This window comes from Natator depressus, chromosome 20, assembly GCF_965152275.1.
Source record: "Natator depressus isolate rNatDep1 chromosome 20, rNatDep2.hap1, whole genome shotgun sequence".
NCBI lineage: Eukaryota > Metazoa > Chordata > Testudines > Cheloniidae > Natator > Natator depressus.
Window position 1 is genome coordinate 6,842,262 of NC_134253.1, and position 19,782 is coordinate 6,862,043.

At 50.0% G+C, this 19,782-nt stretch overlaps 2 protein-coding genes across 7 annotated transcripts in view; both read left to right on the forward strand.

Annotated features, from left to right (window-relative positions):
- The window catches only part of LOC141975188 (mucolipin-1-like), a 35,586-nt gene extending 24,392 nt beyond the window's left edge, over window positions 1-11,194 (forward strand). The window contains exons 14-15 of one of the 2 annotated variants that reach the window (XR_012635885.1): window positions 443-5,672; window positions 5,755-11,194. Coding sequence is in view for 1 of the 2 variants with exons in the window: in XM_074935433.1 (XP_074791534.1) it covers window positions 443-479 (37 nt within the window). In the remaining variant the exon portion in view is untranslated. Of the gene's footprint in view, window positions 1-442 lie in introns of both variants that reach the window. The other variant, XM_074935433.1, reaches the window with a different exon arrangement.
- Window positions 11,195-18,457: 7,263 nt separating this feature from the next.
- PNPLA6 (patatin like domain 6, lysophospholipase) overlaps window positions 18,458-19,782 on the forward strand; it is a 63,095-nt gene continuing 61,770 nt past the window's right edge. For all 5 annotated transcript variants that reach the window (XM_074935587.1, XM_074935590.1, XM_074935589.1 and 2 more), the window contains exon 1: window positions 18,458-18,528. The gene's annotated coding sequence lies outside the window, so the exon portion shown is untranslated. The remainder of the gene's footprint in view (window positions 18,529-19,782) is intronic.

The following is a 19,782-nucleotide window of genomic DNA, read 5'->3' on the forward strand; positions in this document are numbered from 1 at the left end:
GACTTGGGGTGGAAAGGGACATCTGGACAGATTGTTCTGTCTGGGTATAAAAGGGCCTCAAACATCAGGCTAAACAGCAGCCAGGTCAGTAACTAGCAACCTGCTCAAGAACCTCCTGGCCCAGCCCTTTCTCTGCAGCAGGCATCACTGCATAGGGAAGTCCTCAGTGCAACGCGCTGTGCAGATCAGCTCCTGCTTGAGCTGTGCAGCTGGCAACAGGCCGGTGGGAGGGACATGATGCTTCCAGGTGTTGCAACTGTTTCTTTATGGTGCAGGCCAGTCCTCGTGCAGCCTGAGCTCCACTGAACTGCATGGCAGCCTCACAGCCGGCTCTGCTCTGGGGCTGGATTCCCCCTGTCCTCAGAGTGCCCAGTGGTGCGTGTGCCAGAGGCCAGCATCTAGCTGGGGCTATACCGCTCTGTTTCCTCTGCTCACCCTGCAGGGCTCCACTGCAGGACAACACGCTGGTGGTGAATTGACAATGCAGCTGCGGGAGAGCCTGATCTGCGTACCTGTCACCCTGCTGTACTGCTGGGGAGCTGAGCCTGTACATGGAACTGCATGGAGGGCATTGGTCATGGGGACAATCCCAGCCCTGCGACCGCACCCAATGGCAGCTGCCTTCCTGGCTGGACTCCAAGGACCGGTAGCAGGAGTGGGGCTGTGTGGCCCCCAAGCAGAGACGTGGGTGAGCTCTGTCCACCAAGATGAACCCTGGATCTGCTGAGTCAGCCCTTAGCCTATAACACTGGCTCGGCTCGGTACGTGCTGGCCACGTGGGCTGGAACCTTGGGCCACAGCTTTTATGTAGCACCTTTATTTACCTTCTGGCTTTTACTAGGCTGTGTGATCCTGGGGGGGCGAAGCGGGGAGGAAAAGGGCTGAGGGACCCCCTTTGTCACTGCCACGGCAGTGCTACCCCTCAGCAGCACCCTCCCCTTTTCCTCTCAGCCTGGGGCCCAGCAGAGACTGCTGAGTTTATGTAGCGGAAGGAGTTCCCCGGATGGAGCCCTTCTTCCCTTAGGCAGGGAAAGCCCAGCGTTGCAGGGGGCTAGGAGAGTTTGGGAAAGATGCTGCTCTCCAGACCTTGTTTCTGCTCTTAACACCCCCCTCTCCCAGTTGGGAACTGGTGCCATCCCCAGAGCCTGTGTCCTGGATACTCTGTCATTCTGCATCTTGCTTTTTCCAGTCTCGGCTCTCTTCTCTGACTGCTGCAGAGATGCCCCACTGAGGGCATCACTGAGTTGCGCTGTGCTGGGTGCGTCTGCTGGACTCTTGATAGGTTGGCTTTAGTTTTGAAGGTGTTTTTTAAAATGTTTTCAAGCTGCCTCCCCCTCCCGCAACACGCAGTGCCAGGGAGGGGAGGGAATGGCGGGGCCCTTCCTGCTGCCTCAAGATGTTTAAAAAAGCCTTTGGGGCCTTTATTTTTTTGTCTACATTTGTTACCTTTAGAAACAGTCTGCTCTCCTCTGTTCCTACTGGAGGTCTCCTTGGAGGAGCAGAGAGTTGGGCGGGGTATGGCTTCTGCCTGCTGCTGAGGGAGGGCATGCTGGGGCCTTGCACAGACCTCTTCCACCTTGAGCGTCTGGCAAAGCCTTGGATTCTGCACCAATCCCTTCCTATTCAGAGGACTGGGGCTCTTGCTCTCTGATGTCACAATTCTGCTAGACCCCAAGCCCTTCAGAGTCCTCCAGCGTAGAGGAGAGGGGAGCCCTGGTTTCTGATGGAAAAACCTGTGGGAAAGGACAGGTTCTTTCCGTGCCAGCAGCGGCATAGCCCCAGGGCCCTTTTCCAGTCACCTTGCCGTTTTAATACTTTTAAAATCATGTGTTTTTAGGAATCGCTGCAGTGAAGACACCAGCCTGTCCTGTGTGTAGTTTGCAGCCGGGCACTAGTGTGTGCACTGAGAGTGGCTGCTGGCTAGCCTCTGTGGACCAAGTCAGATCCTTTCCCCTAGGCCTAACTCTAACTCCAGGGAATAACTCTGAATCCTCCAGGTCCAGGGCCTGCTGGTTGTTCTAAATCCCTCTCACATTGCCAGGGTCTCTAGCATCCCCATGAGCAAGCGGTGGCAGCAGAACCTGCCTCCCCTGCACACAGCCTCTCCACTCTGTTTGGCTTGTGCTGTTACTGGTGAGCACCTGGGCCAGGCAGTGTAACTGCCCCTCCCCAGAGGGCTGGCAAACAAACACAGGAAAGTGGACCAGGAGACCTCCCCTTCCCCACCCGTTCTCTGGAGTGGACTCCTAACAGCTGCAGGTACAAAAACAGGCAGATGGAAAGGCGCGATCTGAAGGGGTGTTGTGTGATGCGCACATAGTTACGTGCTACAGTGAAAAGTGGGCCGTGTCTACACTGGGTGTATCTACACATCAGTGAAAGGCTGTGATGGGGGAGGCAGAGCCTTTCCCTGCAGCCGGAGACTTTTCTTGTAGTGGAGGAAGGGCACCAGCAGCAGGACACTACCTTGCTAAAAATAGCAGTGTAGACAGGGAGGCACAGCTTGGGCAAGTAAAGCTGTGTAGGGTATGTACTCAGTACAAGTGTCTTTACCCACCCAAGCCACACCTCATGGTCAACACTATAGCCATGTGAAGGGGGCTACATGCTGCTGAGAGAGGGGGGCAATGTAGACATGCCTTTAATGGTTTTAAGCAGCCTCTGTTCCTTTAAGGCCATGTAGCTAAAAGCACAGTGGGGGAAGATTGTGTCTCTGGTACCCAGCGGGAGCCCCCATAATCTATAACTGGGCACAGGGACCAGATCTCCTTAGGCTCCCCATCTCCCTTGCAGCATTGTTCAGCTTGAGCCCCAGGCCCTGGCTGCCTGTTATCGGTGAAGAAAGCCTTGTGCACTGGGCACTCACTGACCCACTGTGTGGAGAATGAGCTATGGGCTGCCCTCCACTCCCAACACCAAATGCAGACTGGGAAGGCCCCCAGGGCTGGATGTTCTGGAGCCCAGCTGGAGTCCCTACAGGGGGTGTGGACAAATTGGCAGCAGCTGGGGACAGACTTGGCAGCAACCTGCCTCCACCTCCTGTGAAATCACAAGCCTGTCCACTCTGAATTCACTTACAGCCTGGAACTCTGCAGGAAAGGGTCTCCAGCAGGGTCAGGGATGCGGGCTGGCAGCAGCACGAGGAGCATTTAAATCTTCCTCTGGCAGAGCCCCCAGCTCAGGAAGCTGGCACCTCTTTGGGCTTTGGAGAGTGTTCACTTTGCGGTGTTGGGGTCAGCGTAACCAGCTTTGGAGCTTGCCTGCAGCCCCTCTCCCTGGTCAGGGCTGTCAGTGCTGGTGATGTCAGTAGTACCTGCTCATCCGTTGAGGGAGATCCAGGTTCGGGCAGGTCCTTGGGCTGCTGAATGCCACTGATATGAATCCCTATGAAGATGAGTGTGGCTGGGAGCCAGCCCTGGTGATGTTAGTTCAGACTGCGGCTCTCAACGAATTGCGCTTCAATCAGATTGTTGCCCAAACCCTGGTGAACTCACACTGCAGCAGGCAGCTGGGTTCCTAGAGGCCCCCCTGCCTGATGGCTTCTCCCAGCAGTGCCATTGGTGCAGCATCTCAAGTGAGTTCCTCCCCCCTTGCTTAGGGTGTGGTGCTCTTCCTATTGACTGGCAGGAGGCTGAGGGGCTTGTACATGTTTTGTTTGGCTTGGAGCATTGCCACCTCTGCTCAACTCCTGTGTCCCAGGACCGCAGCGGCTCTGTGAAAACCCCGCACTCTGGATCATGGGCGCTAGATCCAGGCTGCACGGTAAGAGGGTTCTCAAGTCTGGGGCTCCTTTCCCATGTGCATGCTCTGACCATTGCTGCTCTGTTGAGAGCAGAGTTAAGCTGACAGGAGCACTTTTGAACAGCTCCGCTGGCCCTTCCACTGTAGTGTCTATTCCCCCTGCTGAAGGGCCTGGTGCACAGCTGGCCTAGGCCCTAGTGACTGCTCCCATGATCTGTCTCCTCTGTGGCTGGCAGAGGCCTGTGCTGCTGGAGCTGGCTGAAGGGGCTGTTGATGTTGCTCTGAGTGCGTTGTCTCGTGGGCTGTTGGACAGGCCAGGTCAAGGGCATGTTTCATAACACAAGCAGCTGTTCCCCTCTGGAAGCTGGCACGGCGACAGCTCAGCATTATTAGTGTCCCCTCTCCCTCTTGGAAAGCGCCACTGACAACTGGCCTCCTGCAGCTTGTGCTGTCCCTCTGCTGTCTGTCTGCATGGGCCACTGCTGTCAAGGGAGGAAGGGGGCCCTGTCTCTTCTAACAAGTCCCTTGCATTCAGCCCTCTCAGTAGCTCCACGTTGCTGTCTGTCCCTCTCAGTGCTATGGGCTCATGTGCCAAACCCCTTCACCCCACTCTGTGTGGCTAGCACGTGGCCCTGCTAATAGTGCCAGCAGCTGAGCCTGGGTCTGCATTCCAGACTCTACAGGATGCATCTGTAATAGCCCTGCTCTGGTGCCAGGACTGCTGTGCTGGGGACCAACTGTTGCCACAAGTATCTGCCCTACACTCCCCAGGCACGGGGGCTGTCACTCTGTCTGCATTGCTGCTGGGGTGAGGAGCTTATTACAAGCATCTTGGCACTGATGAGTTGGTGCTGGGGAAAAGGAGGCATCTTTCAGTGATCCAGCTACGGAAAATGATCCTGGCTGCTGCCTGCCTCTGTCTGCTCATGCAGCCCTTTCCTCTAGGGGTTGGCAGTGCTGCTGAATTGTGACTTTCGCGGAAGCCTTGCAATATTGGGTGTGACATTCCCCCCCACCCCCCTTTAAACTCCCTGCATCCTGTGCTGTCAGGGGACTCTCAGCTTTTGTTTTAAAGAAAGTTTCTAGCCTTCCTGGTTGTGGAGAAAAAGCCTAAAGGCTCAGAGACCAGCGTGTTTGTGGAAAAACCCTAAGTCAGAGCCCTCTCGATGTGGGGGGACAGACTGATGATTTTTGAAGGTGGGTGTGTGTGGTGAGGGAGGAGGCCACGCTGGGCTGGGAATGGACCTTTTCATTAGTACATCACTACAAACTATATGAAGCTCCATCATGCACCTGTGGCTTGGAGTGTCACCTACCGCTGACCTTTCACCTGCTTTCCTGGCGATGTGGGACCAGAATGCTGTCTGTGTCACGGGCACGCACAGTCTCTGAGCGGGCACGCTGGGGGCTGCAGAGATGCCAGCAGACTATGCCCTAGAGCCAGAGAGGGCTATTTGGCTGCTATTGTAATGCTGCTACTATACCAGCTGCGCCCAGTGGCTGAAGCCTTCAGGTGTGCCAAGGTTGCACTTGCCCATGGACCTCTCTCACTTTTGTTTGTTTGGATTGGGCTGTGAAAGCTAAAGCAGTCCTTGCACTTCTGTTCGTGGCAGTGGGCAGCACTAAGGCTGTGGGGTTGGTGTAAATAGTGTGGCGGGATTGTCACTGGCAACTGATAAATAAAGGCAGTCTTGGAGAAGTGGCTGTGTTCTCTGGTGGGTGTGTGCAGCTGCCTTGCTTCTTAAGGGCAAACTGCACCAACTTTGTGTCTGTTTTTTAACCTATAGCACTTTTCCCTTTTCTTCCTCTTCCCCTCCCCTTACATAATGTAAAAACATGGGTGTAGCTAGGTAAGTTCTGTGGTACCCTGAAGCACTGTGCAGAGGCCAATGGCAGTAACAAAGGATCTGCTGTCCAGGAGATGTTTACAGGCAGCCTGCATCACTGTCTAACTACAGTAAACTGCCCTGTGCAACCCAGCACATGATCACCTATGACCTGCACCCAGTGCAGGCTGTGTCTGAGGCATGAAAAAAGCATCTGTCACCAAAGCGACTTTTGTTTGTGTCCCTCAAACAATAAGAGCCTATTTTAAAAATATCAACTTCTGGATCCCACAAAGCTTGTCTGATAAGGTCCCCTGTCCCTGAGCATGTCAGCTTAGGCGTGTGGAAGCTTGGGGGTTTGTTGAGGGTGCTGGCTCTGGGGGCAGGTCATGACCCCTTTATGGAGGAAGCCATGGGGCCAAAGCAGCTCAGGACAAGACACCTCCTTGGCAACAAAGTAACATCCACAGCCTGAGGGCCTCTTACTTTCAGGGTAGTAACTAAAGAAGAGTTGCGGGTCAGTGGATAATCAGCTGAATATGAGCTCCGTGTGTGCTACTCTGGCCAAAAGGACTACTGTAATCCTGAGATGCATAAATAGGGGCCTTTTAAGTAGGAGTAGACAGGATATTTTATGTCTGGATTTGGCACTGGAATTGCGTGTCCAGTTGTGGTGTCTACAGTTTAAGAAGGATGCTGATAAATTGGAGAAGGGAGGAGAAGAACCATGAGAATGATTAAAGGATTCGAGAACATGCTACTGATAGACTCAAGGAGCTCAATCTTAACAGATGAATAAGAGGTGATTTGATTCCAGTCTAAAGTACCTACATAGGGAACAACTATTTAATAAGGAGCTCTTAAGCCTAGCAAACAAAGGTATACCATGCTAAAATGGCTGGAAATTGAAGTTAAATTCAGGCAGCATATAAAGTAATTTTTTTTTTACAGTGACAGTAATTAATCATTGGAACAACTTACCAAGGGTTGTGGCGGAGTCTCCATCACTGGCAGTTGTTAAATCAAGGTTGGATGTTTTTCTTAAACAGTTGCTGTAGGAATTTTTCTGGACATGTTCTTGGCTACTGCTCAGGACCTGCTACTGCCTGGTCCAGGGGTTGCAAATTAGGAGGGGTGGGGTTTTGGGTTGAAAACACTCATGATTTGCTTATTCCTTGCTTGGGGGTACAGAGCATAGACATGAGCCCAAGGTGATACCAGAGTGGCCCATTTGATTTTTTTCATTGGCTTCTTCCTTGCTTATTTGCAATGACTTGGCTGCCCGTGCACCTGTCACCGGTCCAGGGATGGTTGCGAATTAGGAGGGATGTGGCTTTGGGCTGAAAACACTCACTATTTGCTTCTTCCTTGCTAATGTGCAATTGATTTATTTGATGATTGAGGGGTGCTGTTTCATTTTGTGGGCGAGTATGTGAAAAGGGAGGAGAGACTTGGGGGTACAGAGCACAGACATGTGCCCAAGGTGATACCCGAGTGGCGAATTAGGAGGGATGGGGCTTTCTGAAAAATCAATATAGCGCTATGAAATGCTGATTGTTATGACCACCACTCAAAATGTACATTTTTATTTATTACTTAATGTCAATATTTTAATCCAGTCACTGGTTTGAACATTTTTTTCTTTTTTGTGAGTCATATTTTCTCAAATTTTTACTTTACTGTAACTGTATATAAAAATACCTATTTCATTTAACTGGTCTATCAATAGCAATCATTCACCCCATTCTAATTTTTTGGTGCTTAAAAGATATTTTTGATGCATAGTCACCATTACAGAACCAAACCTGTGAGATGTCCCACTTTAGGGGTATTAAGATAAGTCTGCTACGTAACATAATTCCACTCTTCCTGTTATCTTCACATGCACCTAATGAGTCCATAGTACATGGGAGAAAGTTATTACCTGACTCCGTCATTAGAATAATTGCTGTTTGTCTTCTAAACATAGTATTAGCCTCTTGTGTTGTTTCTACCATACTGATGTCTTTCTGCTGCAAATACATTTCTGCAAACTAACAACGCTTCTATTTAGGAAAAAAACATCATAATTACCAGAGGTGAAAGTGGGCTGGTCCAGCATACCGGTAAGAACTGGCCACCGGTACCAGCCTGTACACAGTTGATGTTACAATGCTGCTGTGGTAGTGCTTTATGCTTTAATGTCACTGCCCCCTTTACCTCTCCCTGCATCAGTGGCCCTGCCATAGGGTCTGGCAGCACTTTGGGATGCTATCAGCAGGGCCGCCGACAGTGGGGGAGCAAAAGGGGCTGCCCTGGGTTCCGGCGACTTACAAGGGCCTGGTGCTCCTAGCCACCGTAGCAGCTGTCAGGAAGGGCTGGTGGGGGGAATCCGGCCCCCACACCTTCTGCCAGAGACCCCACCCCTTCTGGGGGCCACGAGCCCACCCCACACACCTTGGCAAGGACACCGGTGCAGTGCAGTGTAATCTCCGGCATTTACTTTCAACCCAGATAATTACACATAAATAACAAATGATAATGGCAATTTGGTATTCAATACCTTTAATCTGAGCGGTCCGCAGTTGTGGCCATCACTTTGTCTGGTATGCTGAACAATTTTACTCTTCCAATCAGATGAGGATTTGCTAGTTAATAGTTTTGATGAAGTATCTGAAATTTTTAGAGTACATTAGCAGATTGCATAAATGAGCTTTTCTTCTTCCCCCCACCCCCCCCTTCCTCCCCAGTTTCTGGACATAGATACAAATCCACTCTATTTAATTAATTATTGCAGTGACTTACTGCTCGTGTGTGTGTGTATATATATTAAAGGCAGAATCATAGAATCAGGGTTGGAAGGGACCTCAGGAGGTCATCTAGTCCAACCCCCTGCTCAAAGCAGAACCAATCCCCAATTTTTTCCCCAGATCCCTAAATGGCCCCCTTACGAATTGAACTCACAACCCTGGGTTTAGCAGGCTAATGCTCAAACCACTGAGCTATCCCCCTAGCTTTCATATTATTGTCTCACTCTTACAGTGTATCATCTGATTTGCTTTGCTGGCTAGATCGTCGGGCTCAACGGGTAGTGATCAATGGCTCCATGTCTAGTTGGCAGCCGGTATCAAGTGGAGTGCCCCAAGAGTCGGTCCTGTGGCCGGTTTTGTTCAATATCTTCATTAATGATCTGGAGGATGGCGTGGATTGCACCCTCAGCAAGTTTGCAGATGACACTAAACTGGGAGGAGAGGTAGATATGCTGGAGGGTAGGGATAGGATACAGAGGGCCTAGACAAATTAGAGGATTGGGCCAAAAGAAATTTGAGGTTCAACAAGGACAACTGCAGAGTCCTGCACTTAGGATGGAAGAATCCCATGCGCTGCAAGAGACAAGGGACCAAATGGCTAGGCAGCAGTTCTTCAGAAAAGGACCTAGGGGTTACAGTGGACAAAAAGCTGGATACGAGTCAACAGTGTGCTGCTGTTGCCAAAAGGCCAATGGCATTTTGGGATGTATAAGTAGGGCTCTTGCCAGCAGATCGAGGGACGTGATCGTTCCCCTCTATTCGACATTGGTGAGGCCTCATCTGGAGTACTGTGTCCAGATTTGTGCCCCACACTACAAGAAGAATGTAAAAAAATTGGAAAGCGTCCAGCAGAGGGCAACAAAAATGGTTGGGGGACTGGAACACATGCCTTGTGAGGAGAGGCTGAGGGAACTGGGATTGTTTAGTCTGCAGACGAGAAGAATGAGGGGATTTGATAGCTGCTTTCAACTATCTGAAAGGGAGTTCCAAAGAGGATGGATCTAGACTGCTCTCAGTGGTAGCAGATGACAGAACAAGGAGTAATGGTCTCAAGTTGCAGTGGGGAAGGTTTAAGGTTGGATATTAGGAAAAGCTTTTTCACTAGGAGGGTGGTGAAGCACTGGAATGCGTTACCTAGGAAGGTGGTGGAATCTCCTTCCTTAGAAGTTTTTAAGGTCAGGCTTGACAAAGCCCTGGCTGGGATGATTTAGTTGGGTATTGGTCCTGCTTTGAGCATGGTGTTGGATTAGATGACCTCCTGAGGTCCCTTCCAATCCTGATATTCTATTCTATGATTCTATGAACACCGTCCCCAACATCAAAGGTTATTTCCCCATATTTAGAAGTCTTTCTTTTAGCATAATGTCTTTGTTGTTCTTGTGCTTTAGAAATGTTACTTAGAGCCAGTGCACTGTCAGCATCATGTCTCAATTTCATATTTATGCTGTACTCTTTGCAGAAATCTTCCCCAAATGTATTCATATCTGGGATCTTTGTAAACAAATGGAGAAGGGGTTGTATTTGTTAAATGAAGACACACTGAATGCCATGTGTATGTGAAAGGTGCCGGTAATAACATGCTTATTATGTATGTATTATGTGTAATTCTGAGACTTCTTCTGGAAACACTGGGTCATCACAAAACATTAGTCGAAAGGGTGACATTTTTGTTGTGGCATGTACTTTAGTTCGCAAAGAAAACACAGTGGGCTCAAGTAATTCATCCCAATTACTCCCATTGTCATCAACCATCTTCCACAATGCTCTGTAACAAATGCTCATTGATTTGTTTGTTTAAAAAAAAAAAAAAAAGTACGGTCTTCACTGAAACAGATTTTCATTAAGTATTATACCTTTTTGGATTATGTATAAAGACCTCCAGCATAACACATTGCTTTTGAAGATTTTTTTTAGTGAATTGCATCTTCTGGCATAGCACTCTCTACGTGCCATTAGTACTCTAATATTCCCACCAATTCACTTACCTTTGATGGATTTATTAGCATTTCCAGCCAAGCCATTGGTTTGTGGGTGGTACGGGCTGGTGAAGCTACGTTTTATTCCCAGTCTTTCACCAATATATAGGTTAAACTGAAAGAAAATAAGTTACACCATAAACTTACATATAGACTTGTGTTAAGGAATGTTCCTTCGTGTATTTGCTACTACTTTTATGTGTAATTAGCAACAGGAATAGCCCCTCTTTTAGTATTTGTATTCAAAACAAGTAGTTGTGGGTTTCTTTGGTAGATATGAAGACACCGAAAAATAATTTTATAGCAACCCTGACTGTGACCAACAGCAGTTTATATAAAAAAAAAAAAAAAAAAAAAAAGTATGGTGATTGTTTGAGATCAGTGTGTGACCTGATAGTGACTTTGACTACATAGTAAAAATACCTGGAAAAAACCTAGTCGTTACCTTATTGAATTCTGGACCAAGATCTGTCAATATCCGCTGTGGGCATCCACATTGAACAGCTGTTTTGTACATGCTGTTTGCCACCTCAGATGCGGACTTACTTCTAAGTGAAAAGGCTTCCACCCATCTTGAAAGATAATCTATGGCTGTCAGTCATATACTGGTATCCATCCTCTGGTACTGGTAATGGTCCTATTAAATCCATTCCCACCAATTCCCAGATCCGAGTGACCTACATGCAAGGGTACCAGTTACAGTCATACTTCACATGTTTCTAACTAAATGTTCTCAATAAACCCATATATCATACTCAGAGTACACAATGTAATATGGTTACAACAGCCATAGAAGCAGACTGTAAAGCCCATTTTTAAATAAAGAAAAAACAACCCAAAAGAAGTACAGAAATGGGTTAGGAAAAACAATACACGAGTAAAGCTGAAGAAATATCCCCAGCCCATGCAAAGGGCGTTAGAGGTAATTGCTGCACTAGGCTGTGGCACTTGTATGCATTGCGCTCGTTTCCAAATCAAGGCCTCGTTGTATAGCCCAAACAACAATGAATAATGATAAATGTCTGATTCCAAAATTCACCTTCATGCTTTTCAAGGTGGTAGCCAGATTTAATTTCTTTCCCTCTTTCTGGCAAGTCAGACATGGTGCAGCCTATTTTGGATGGAACAATATGATGACATGAACATTTCGTTATGGAAATAGTATTGCACGGGAACAACGTTCACATTTGCACACCAAATATATTTTTATATTTCTTTTATACATTTAGAACTTGTATTCAATTGTAAATAGCATTCTTCAGGATTTAGTTTCATTAATTTACATACCCAATTGGCAAGGTCTTTTGTCATCCCTGGCCAATAGTATTTTGATGTCAGAATATTCCTAGATGTCCACCCCGTGCACTGCCATGATACATTTCGAAGAGTTGCAGCGCTTCTTTCATAGTCTGCACGACGACAACCTTTTCTTCCTTTTGCCGAATGGAACAATGTCCCCTCTGTTAATCATAGAAGATAGAGCATGGAGGATGATCAAGGTTTCTCAGGGCCATGGGCCAGAGCAGTTGCTGGGACCCTACCCTCCTTGTCCACTTCCTGCACCACCCATGGCCCTACCCCTTTCAGCCTCTTCCCCAGGATCTCAGCCATATTCCACCTAGGCTGCCCGCCATTCCGCCTCCCCCACAATTCCTTTGCTCATTTCCCAACCACCAGCCTCTCCCACATAGCCCCAGGACCGGAGAAGCTCTGTCTCTGTGTCATGACCCCGGGGTTGTACCAGGGAGTGAGAGCTCCTCCAATCCCAGGGCTGCAGCGGGGGTTCAGGTGCTGCGCTTCTTTATGGGACCAGGAGTGGGGTGGTGTGGATTATCCTGCCCCACCTGGCACTTCTGCTGGAGATGGGGTCGGGCATCGGGGCTTCCCCTGCTACCCCATGGCTTCTGCCTGGGCTGGGGTGGGGGTGATGTGGGAGGCCCTCCCTTGCCCCACTCACCGGGTGGAAGCAGGGGCCCCCCCTTGACCTTGGCCCCTCAGCCTGGGCTCTGTAGTCACAGTGGCTAATCCGCCACTGTGGATGATGAAATCAAGTGTTGCACTTAAGCTATGATCAGCTATTTGCAAAGCCATTCATTAATTATAAGGCATATGCATATCAAAGACATCTATATACACTATGGTTCGTAATGCCTTGAGTACAAGGGAGGAATTTCACTGTGTGGTTAGAACTAGCTGTTTTGTTTTTTTAATTATAAATGGTTGCTTAGTAAACGTATAGTGATTGTTGTTGGTGCTTGCAGCAGAATGGATAACATACTTAAATGAAGCAAAGTCATAGGGCTTTTTGATAAAATTATACTCATTTCTCGTGTAACTGCACAATGTGTTTGTTGCACCACCCGCATAGATAACAGAGGAGATTTTCTGGAATATTTGAATAAAACTCGAGAGGGCGGTCCCATTGAAGGTAAGGTTAACACTCCAAATAATCCCAGTGTTGGGACACCAGGACCATCATTTACAGTCTGAAGTTTCCAGTGTAATGTGTCAGTATTATCTGAAAAAAAGTATTCCTTGCCTTCCAAAGAAAAGTTGACAGCAAATCGATGCAGGTTCAGTCTGCTTTATTGATTCCTTTCAGGATATGGGCTGCTCCTTAGATATGCCAAAACATTTGCAATTTTTTCCTCAAAAGATTTCCCTGAGAATTGTTTACAAAAGAAAACAGTTACTTAAGTGGAAATAGGGAATATCAATCCATGTAAGACTCAAAGTTCAATTAGAAGGCATGAGATGTACGTTGCAGACATATAAGCAGGGTAAACCTAAATCAACAATGAATCATTCATAGGCCAGTCACAAGACAGACATAAATAAATTGCAGGCATGTATATTTTGCAGGTATAATTTTGAAGTATTTGTGGCTTGAAAAATATGGCTGTATTCGATCAATGCAGATCGAATGTTATTAGAGATATCACCTACAAGACTGTAACCACGTATAGACATAGTAACTCAGAAAATTTAACAGCACAAAAATGTCAATATAAAAAGATAACACAAGCAGAGTTGCTTGAAGATAATGGGTTCCGAAAACAAATGAATACACACGGAAACATTCTACTTACCTGCCATTATGGGTGTAGTACAGGTAATTTTTTGCTTGGTGCAACTTTCTGGGAGAAAATAGTTTTATGAAATTCTGAAGAATCTGAAATAAAGAAACCCGTATAACCAATGTTCCCTCAAATTTTTGACAGGCCATGTGCATAAAAAATTTCTTCTGTGCAAATTTTTGTGCGTGCGGGGTTTTGCCATGTGCGCTGAGTTTAGGATCTGTGTGCACACGCACAGCTTAGAGGGAACAGTGCCTATAACATACACTTATCAGTATCACCTCATTTTCAGCTATGCCTTTCATGGGTCATGTTACTGTAATTTAGCTAATCAATCGTAACATGATGTAACTTGATTATCTAACAAAACTAGATCCCACCACCTTAATTGGTTTTCACCCAGCAAAATTACTTATACATCAGCCAAAAAAAATCAAAGACCCATACAGAGACCATACAGATAAACAATAGAGAAATGGGGACCATAAAGACCAGACAATAAGTAAATCACCATGATTACAGGCAAACCATTTAAGAAGTGACTATACAGTTATTGTTAAGAATCTTGATGACTCATGCAGTTAGCCAGCAAGACCCTTAGTATTTGGGTACTTTTAAGAGATTTGCCCATTAGTTGGGGTATGCTCATTTATTGGGGTTACTTGTCTGTGTTTTTTTCCCCTGCTAATTCTATTAACCTACTGCTTGTGTATAACAATTCTTAACAGAAGGTTAAGAAATATTCTATGAGTGAGAGAGAGAGACCCCTTGCTAAAGGAGGTTGGTCTGAAAAAGGAAAAGAAAGCTTGCTCGGGTTTGTGCCTCAGTTTCCCTACTCCACAGCAACTACTGAACAATTAACACATGATTAGGGCCACGTGCTGCCTGTGTTTCTTCACCAATTTGTTACCAGATTTGCCCATTACTTTGGGGTATGCTCATTTATTAGGGTTACTCTTCTGGGGGTGGGGTGGTGGTTCTGTAATTTTATCAATGTACTGCTTGTGTGACTTGTGTTTTCATATGGAGCTCTACTCCCTCCTTCTGCAAGTCCCCTCCCAATGGAGCTATCCTGCAGGACCTAGGTTCCCCAGGGCTGGGTTCCTCCAGCCTCAGAACCAGATGAACACACACACACACGTACACTAGCAGAGCAAGTCTGAGTGGACCGGGTCAATCAGCACCCTCCAGCTGATCCCCTCATATGCTGCTGTAGTCAATGGACTGGGTGAAGCAGCTTTCTCAAGCTGAACCCCTTATCTGCCTGGGCCCAGTCTCAAGAGGCTGGATTTGAGCAGCACTTTCAGCCCCGCCCCGTATGCCACAGGTTTAACACGTCCCTATCCCACTTTCATGTCACAATTGTACTGCCAGTAACCCACTTGATGAGCAAACCCCACAGTATTTTTGGGTGCTACAGGGATCTGTAGCTTAGGTAAAAGAAGCATTGCTGCAGAGTTAAATGGTGAAGATACAAACACAAGAGTAAAGCTGAGAGAGAGTGTCAACCAGCTTAACCATAAAAGTTATTTATTGAATAATAGTGATAACTACTCAAGGAGAGCCTAAACAAAATAACAGTTACATTATTAAAGGTTAATACCTGAGGTAGAAAAGGAAACAGAGAGAGAGGGAGGGATCTCACCCACTCCAGGAAGCTTGAAGTCATCAGGGGTCCCAGGTGACAGTGGTAGCTCAGGGTCTTGGATCTGTCAGGAGTAGATGAAATCGCAGTGTATCTGAGGCAGAGTTTGGTCTGTGCATCAGAACACTTACTGGGGTATGAGTAGGGGTTTTTGTAGAGAAAATACAATGATTGAAGGGAGGACACTAGATTTGTTTATGGGTAAACTGATGACTTAAGCGTTTTCTTTAGGCTAGACAAGAGGAGCTGATCACTCCTAGCTATGGCTGATGTTCCTTCAGGAAGCTCACAACGAAATTGGGCTGCTTCAGTATTTTGGACATCAGTCAAGGATTCCTTACTAGAATTGGTCTGATAACTGCTGAGCTGCGTGTGTGCAGGCGTAGGTTCATTAACATTTGGGGCACAGATCTCCCATGATGCAGTTGTTCCCTGCTTTTTTGGTCCCAGAGTTCAGTGCCGTTCTCTATTCCCCATTCTGTATGCTAATGAGATGTCTCCTTTCCCCATCTTTCATGCAGATGAGGCTAGGGGAGTGGCCTCTGTTCTACATTCTGTATACTAATGAAGATGGCTCTGTACCCTTGTCATGAGGGGTCTAGGTGTGTGTCACACCACCATTCACTGATTGGTATCATCTGTGACTGCAGAGATGTTAACAGGGCATTGAGCATGAAATGATCTTTAACAATATGTTGTGTGACTACTTACATTAAAGAAATCCATTCTACCTTGGTTTTGTAGAGAGCCCTTTGATTGACCAATAAGAATCTGGTGTTGCAGGTCCCCATAGTGCAATTATATTTGATTCTCCATTCTCAGTACAGCTTTTATTTTGGTGAGTTTTGCACACAGATGCAGAAATGTGGACTTGTGCATCCAAAAGTTCTGCGGCCACTGCTCATGAGCCCAAGCCGTCATTGTTGCAGAAGATTTCTGCCCTTGGGAAGGATGTAAGATGACACAAGATAATACACTTACTGAATATTTGTGAATCAGCTTCTACACAGAAGCAATGACATGTGAACATGGGACACTAAGGGTTGGATTCACGGGCAAGATATATGCATATCAAGATATATGCAATAACAACTACTTACTTAAATTTTTTTTGATTAGCATAAGCTATTAGAATAAAAAATAAACAGCACAATGACATGCACTGATCAGTGATGATACAGATAAATGACGAAGTGTTCAGAGTAATAAGAGTAATAGAAATAACATTTTTAAAGGAGCAAAGCTATAATTAAAATGGATTACAAGGAAGAGAGCGCAGTTCAGGGAATCACAGCAGCTGCTAAGACAAATTTGTGAACTCTTATGAGACTTCACATAGACGAATAGTTATGAGAGGTTTCAGAGTAGCAGCCGTGTTAGTCTGTATTCACAAAAAGAAAAGGAGGACTTGTGGCACCTTAGAGACTAAACAATTTATTTGAGCATAAGCTTTCGTGAGCTACAGCTCAATTCATTGGATGCATCGATGAAGTGAGCTGTAGCTCATGAAAGTTTATGCTCAAATAAATTGGTTAGTCTCTAAGGTGCCACAAGTCCTCCTTTTCTAGTTATAAGAGACTCTTTTAAATACTCAAAATGTGTGACGCAGAGTTTGAGGGAATGTAGGGAAATTATTTCACTGCATCAAGTCTCCTGTAGCAGTAAAGTAGCACCAGGTTTTTATATTTTTTGGTAGTGTCCAGAAAAGGTGCAAGGGAGTTTTGCTGTGGGAGGGGTCTGTGTTTACAATGGTGCCGTGCCAACAGGCCCACTCTGGGAAGTTGCCCATTACAGACCTCTCTTACCCATCCACACAGCCGGTTCTGGCCCCTCACCTGGGGCAGTCCAGCACACAGGCCTTGCTGTGTGAGCCTCTCTCAGCCAGCAGGTTTCACTTGCCTGTCAACAGCTCATCACCCAGCAGCTGGGGTCCACCATGCAGGCTGGGCAGGGCTGCTGGCCCTGGGGCCAATGGGTGTGGCTGGGCCAGGTGGGATCTCCGGAGTCAGGTCCCTGGGATCTGCCATGCTTCTTAGCACTGCTCCAGCTCTGAGCTGTCTCCGCTGCCTGGGATCTGTGGGGTCCCACCTGCCTCCCTGGGGGCAGAGCCACCTGGGACTGGTGCAGAGACCGGGCCAGTCTCAGCCAGTCACAGGGGACAGTGCTGGGGAGCTCGGGTGGGTCCTGCCAGGCATGTGGGTCCTGAGGGAGCCTGGCCCAGGCAGGCTCTGCTCCTGCTCCAGCTTGGCTGATTGCAGCATTCCCAAGGGGCTGGAGTTATCCTGCCCCAGGACCAGCCCTGGATGCGCTGCCGGCTCAGCCTGACAGACACAGTCACCTCCCATCAGGGCCAGCTATTGTGGACAGGGGTCAGGGCATGGGAGAGTAGGGTCTCTAAAGGGTCCGGGGGGGGGGTTGCTGGGCAGTGAGGGGGTGGGGAGATCTGTGTGTATTGGGCTGTGAAGTGGGGGAGATCTGTGTGTGTCAGGGCACTGGAAAGTGGGGGGGGGTCTGTGCGGGGCATTGTGCAGTTGTGGCGGTGGGGCTGTGGGGGGCACTGAGCAGTGAGGGGATCGGGGGGGGCTTTGGCGGGAAGGTGCATGGCACTGTGCAGTTGTGGGAGGGCTGTGGGGGGTGTTTGGGTAGGGGAGCACTGGGCAGTGAGAGGATCTGTGAGGGGGTTCTGGGCGGGTGGAGGTGTGCTAGGCGTCATGGTCTGTGGGAGGCACTGGGCATAGGCATTTGTGGGGGTCTCTGGGCAGTGTGGCACTGTGCGTAGGGGGTCCGAGCCGTGCTAGGCAGGGGGTAGCATGGTGTGGCGTGGGCCCACCCACAAGGGGAAGAAGCATGGTGGCAGTGCAGAGCCCAGCAGGCCAGTGTCCGTCCGGCAGCTGCCGCTTTGTAAACAGTGCCCTCGTACGGGGCTGGGTGGAGGGGGGCCGTCCCTGCCGTGCCATGACCCACCTCCCATTGCTCCCGGCCAGCCCCTCGCTCTGAAGACTCTGCCCCATGTCCCCTTAGCCCCCATGGGGGCCCACAAATAGGTTCAGCACCAGGCCCACCAAAGGGTAATGTGGCTGCGTCCGGGGTGCAGGAACTGGGACAGCGGCTGGGTGCCGGCTAGGGGGAGTTTGGGTGAGGGGTGCAGGCTCTGACCTGGGGCAGGGGGCTGGGGTACAGGAGGGGGTGTGGGCTCTGGGAGGGGGGGGGTGTCTGTACAATATTTCATAGCATTAAGCCTCCTGGCTGTATCAGTAACGTAGCCCCTCTCCCGCCGCTACCCACAGCAGCTTGATCCGCCAGAGGGCGGCAACGCGGGGCGGAGTGAGGGCAGAGAGAGAGGGCACCGGCACCAGGGAAGGGTACTGCGCATGCTCCGTTCGGGCGCGCATGCTCCGTGCCCCCGAAGGCGGGCGCGGGGCGGGGGAGCGTTTGGTGTCGCACCGGGCTGCAGGCTGCGGCGGGGCCGCGGAGGTAGGGGCGGGGGCTGAGTGCGCGATCCCGAGGGAGCTGCTCCTGGGGCCCTCGGGGGGTGGCTGCACGCGCGGGCAGGGGGCAACCCCTGGGGTGGGAAAAGGGACCATGGGGGGCTGGCGGTGTGGACGGGGGAAGTGTGCGGGGTCGGTGAGTGGCCGTGCGGGAGGGGGCGTGTGCGGGGCCAGGGCGGGGTGGGTGTGTGAGGGGAGGGGGCGTGTGGGGGGCCAGGGCGGGGTGGGTGTGTGAGGGGAGGGGGCGTGTGCGGGGCCAGGGCGGGGTGGGTGTGTGAGGGGAGGGGGCGTGTGGGGGGCCAGGGCGGGGTGGGTGTGTGAGGGGAGGGGGCGTGTGGGGGGCCAGGGCGGGGTGGGTGTGTGAGGGGAGGAGGCGTGGGGGGGGCCAAGGCGGGGTGTGGGTGTGCAGGGAGGGGCTGTGGGGGGTATGTGGCTGGCAGCGCAGGCAGGCGCAGTGCATAGGGTGTGTGTGTGGGGGGAGGGGCTGTGGGGGGGCCAGGGCGGGGTGGGTATGTGGCTGGCAGCGCAGGCGTGGGCAGTGTGTAGGGTGGGTGTCCAGGGGGAGGGGCTGTGGTGGGGTCAGGGCGGGGTGTGTGTGGGGGGGGGGAGGGGCTGTGGTGGGGTCAGGGCGGGGTCGGTGAGTGGCCATGCCGGAGGGCCTGTGGTGGGGCCAAGGCGAGGTGTGGGTGTGCGGGGAGGGGCTGTGGTGGGGCCGGGGCGGGGTGTGTGTGTGGGGGGGGGAGGGGCTGTGGTGGGTATGTGGCTGGCAGCGCAGGCAGGCGCAGTGCGTAGGGTGGGTGTGTGAGCGGAGGGGCTGTGGGGGGGGCCAGGGCGGGGTGTGTGTGTGTGGGGAGGGGCTGTGGTGGGGCCGGGGTGGGGTGGGTATGTGGCTGGCAGCGCAGGCGTGGACAGTGTATAGGGTAGGTGTCCAGGGGGAGGGGCTGTGGTGGGGTCAGGGCGGGGTGGGTGTGTGGGGGGAGGGGCTGTGGTGGGGTCAGGGCGGGGTAGGTATGTGGTTGGCAGCACTGGCGGGGGCAGTGCGTGGGGTGAGTATCTGGGCATGGGAGAAGGGCAGTTCATGGGGTGTGGTGCTAGGTTTTGCGGTAGAGGGATGGTGTGTGGGAGTATGTTGTTGCCTAGGGGTGTTGTCGCAGATAGTGGGGGGTTGGTGGGGGTAGGTGTGTGGGGAGGATGTCGTACTGGTTAGCAGTAAGGGTTGGAGGCAATGCGTGACTGGCAG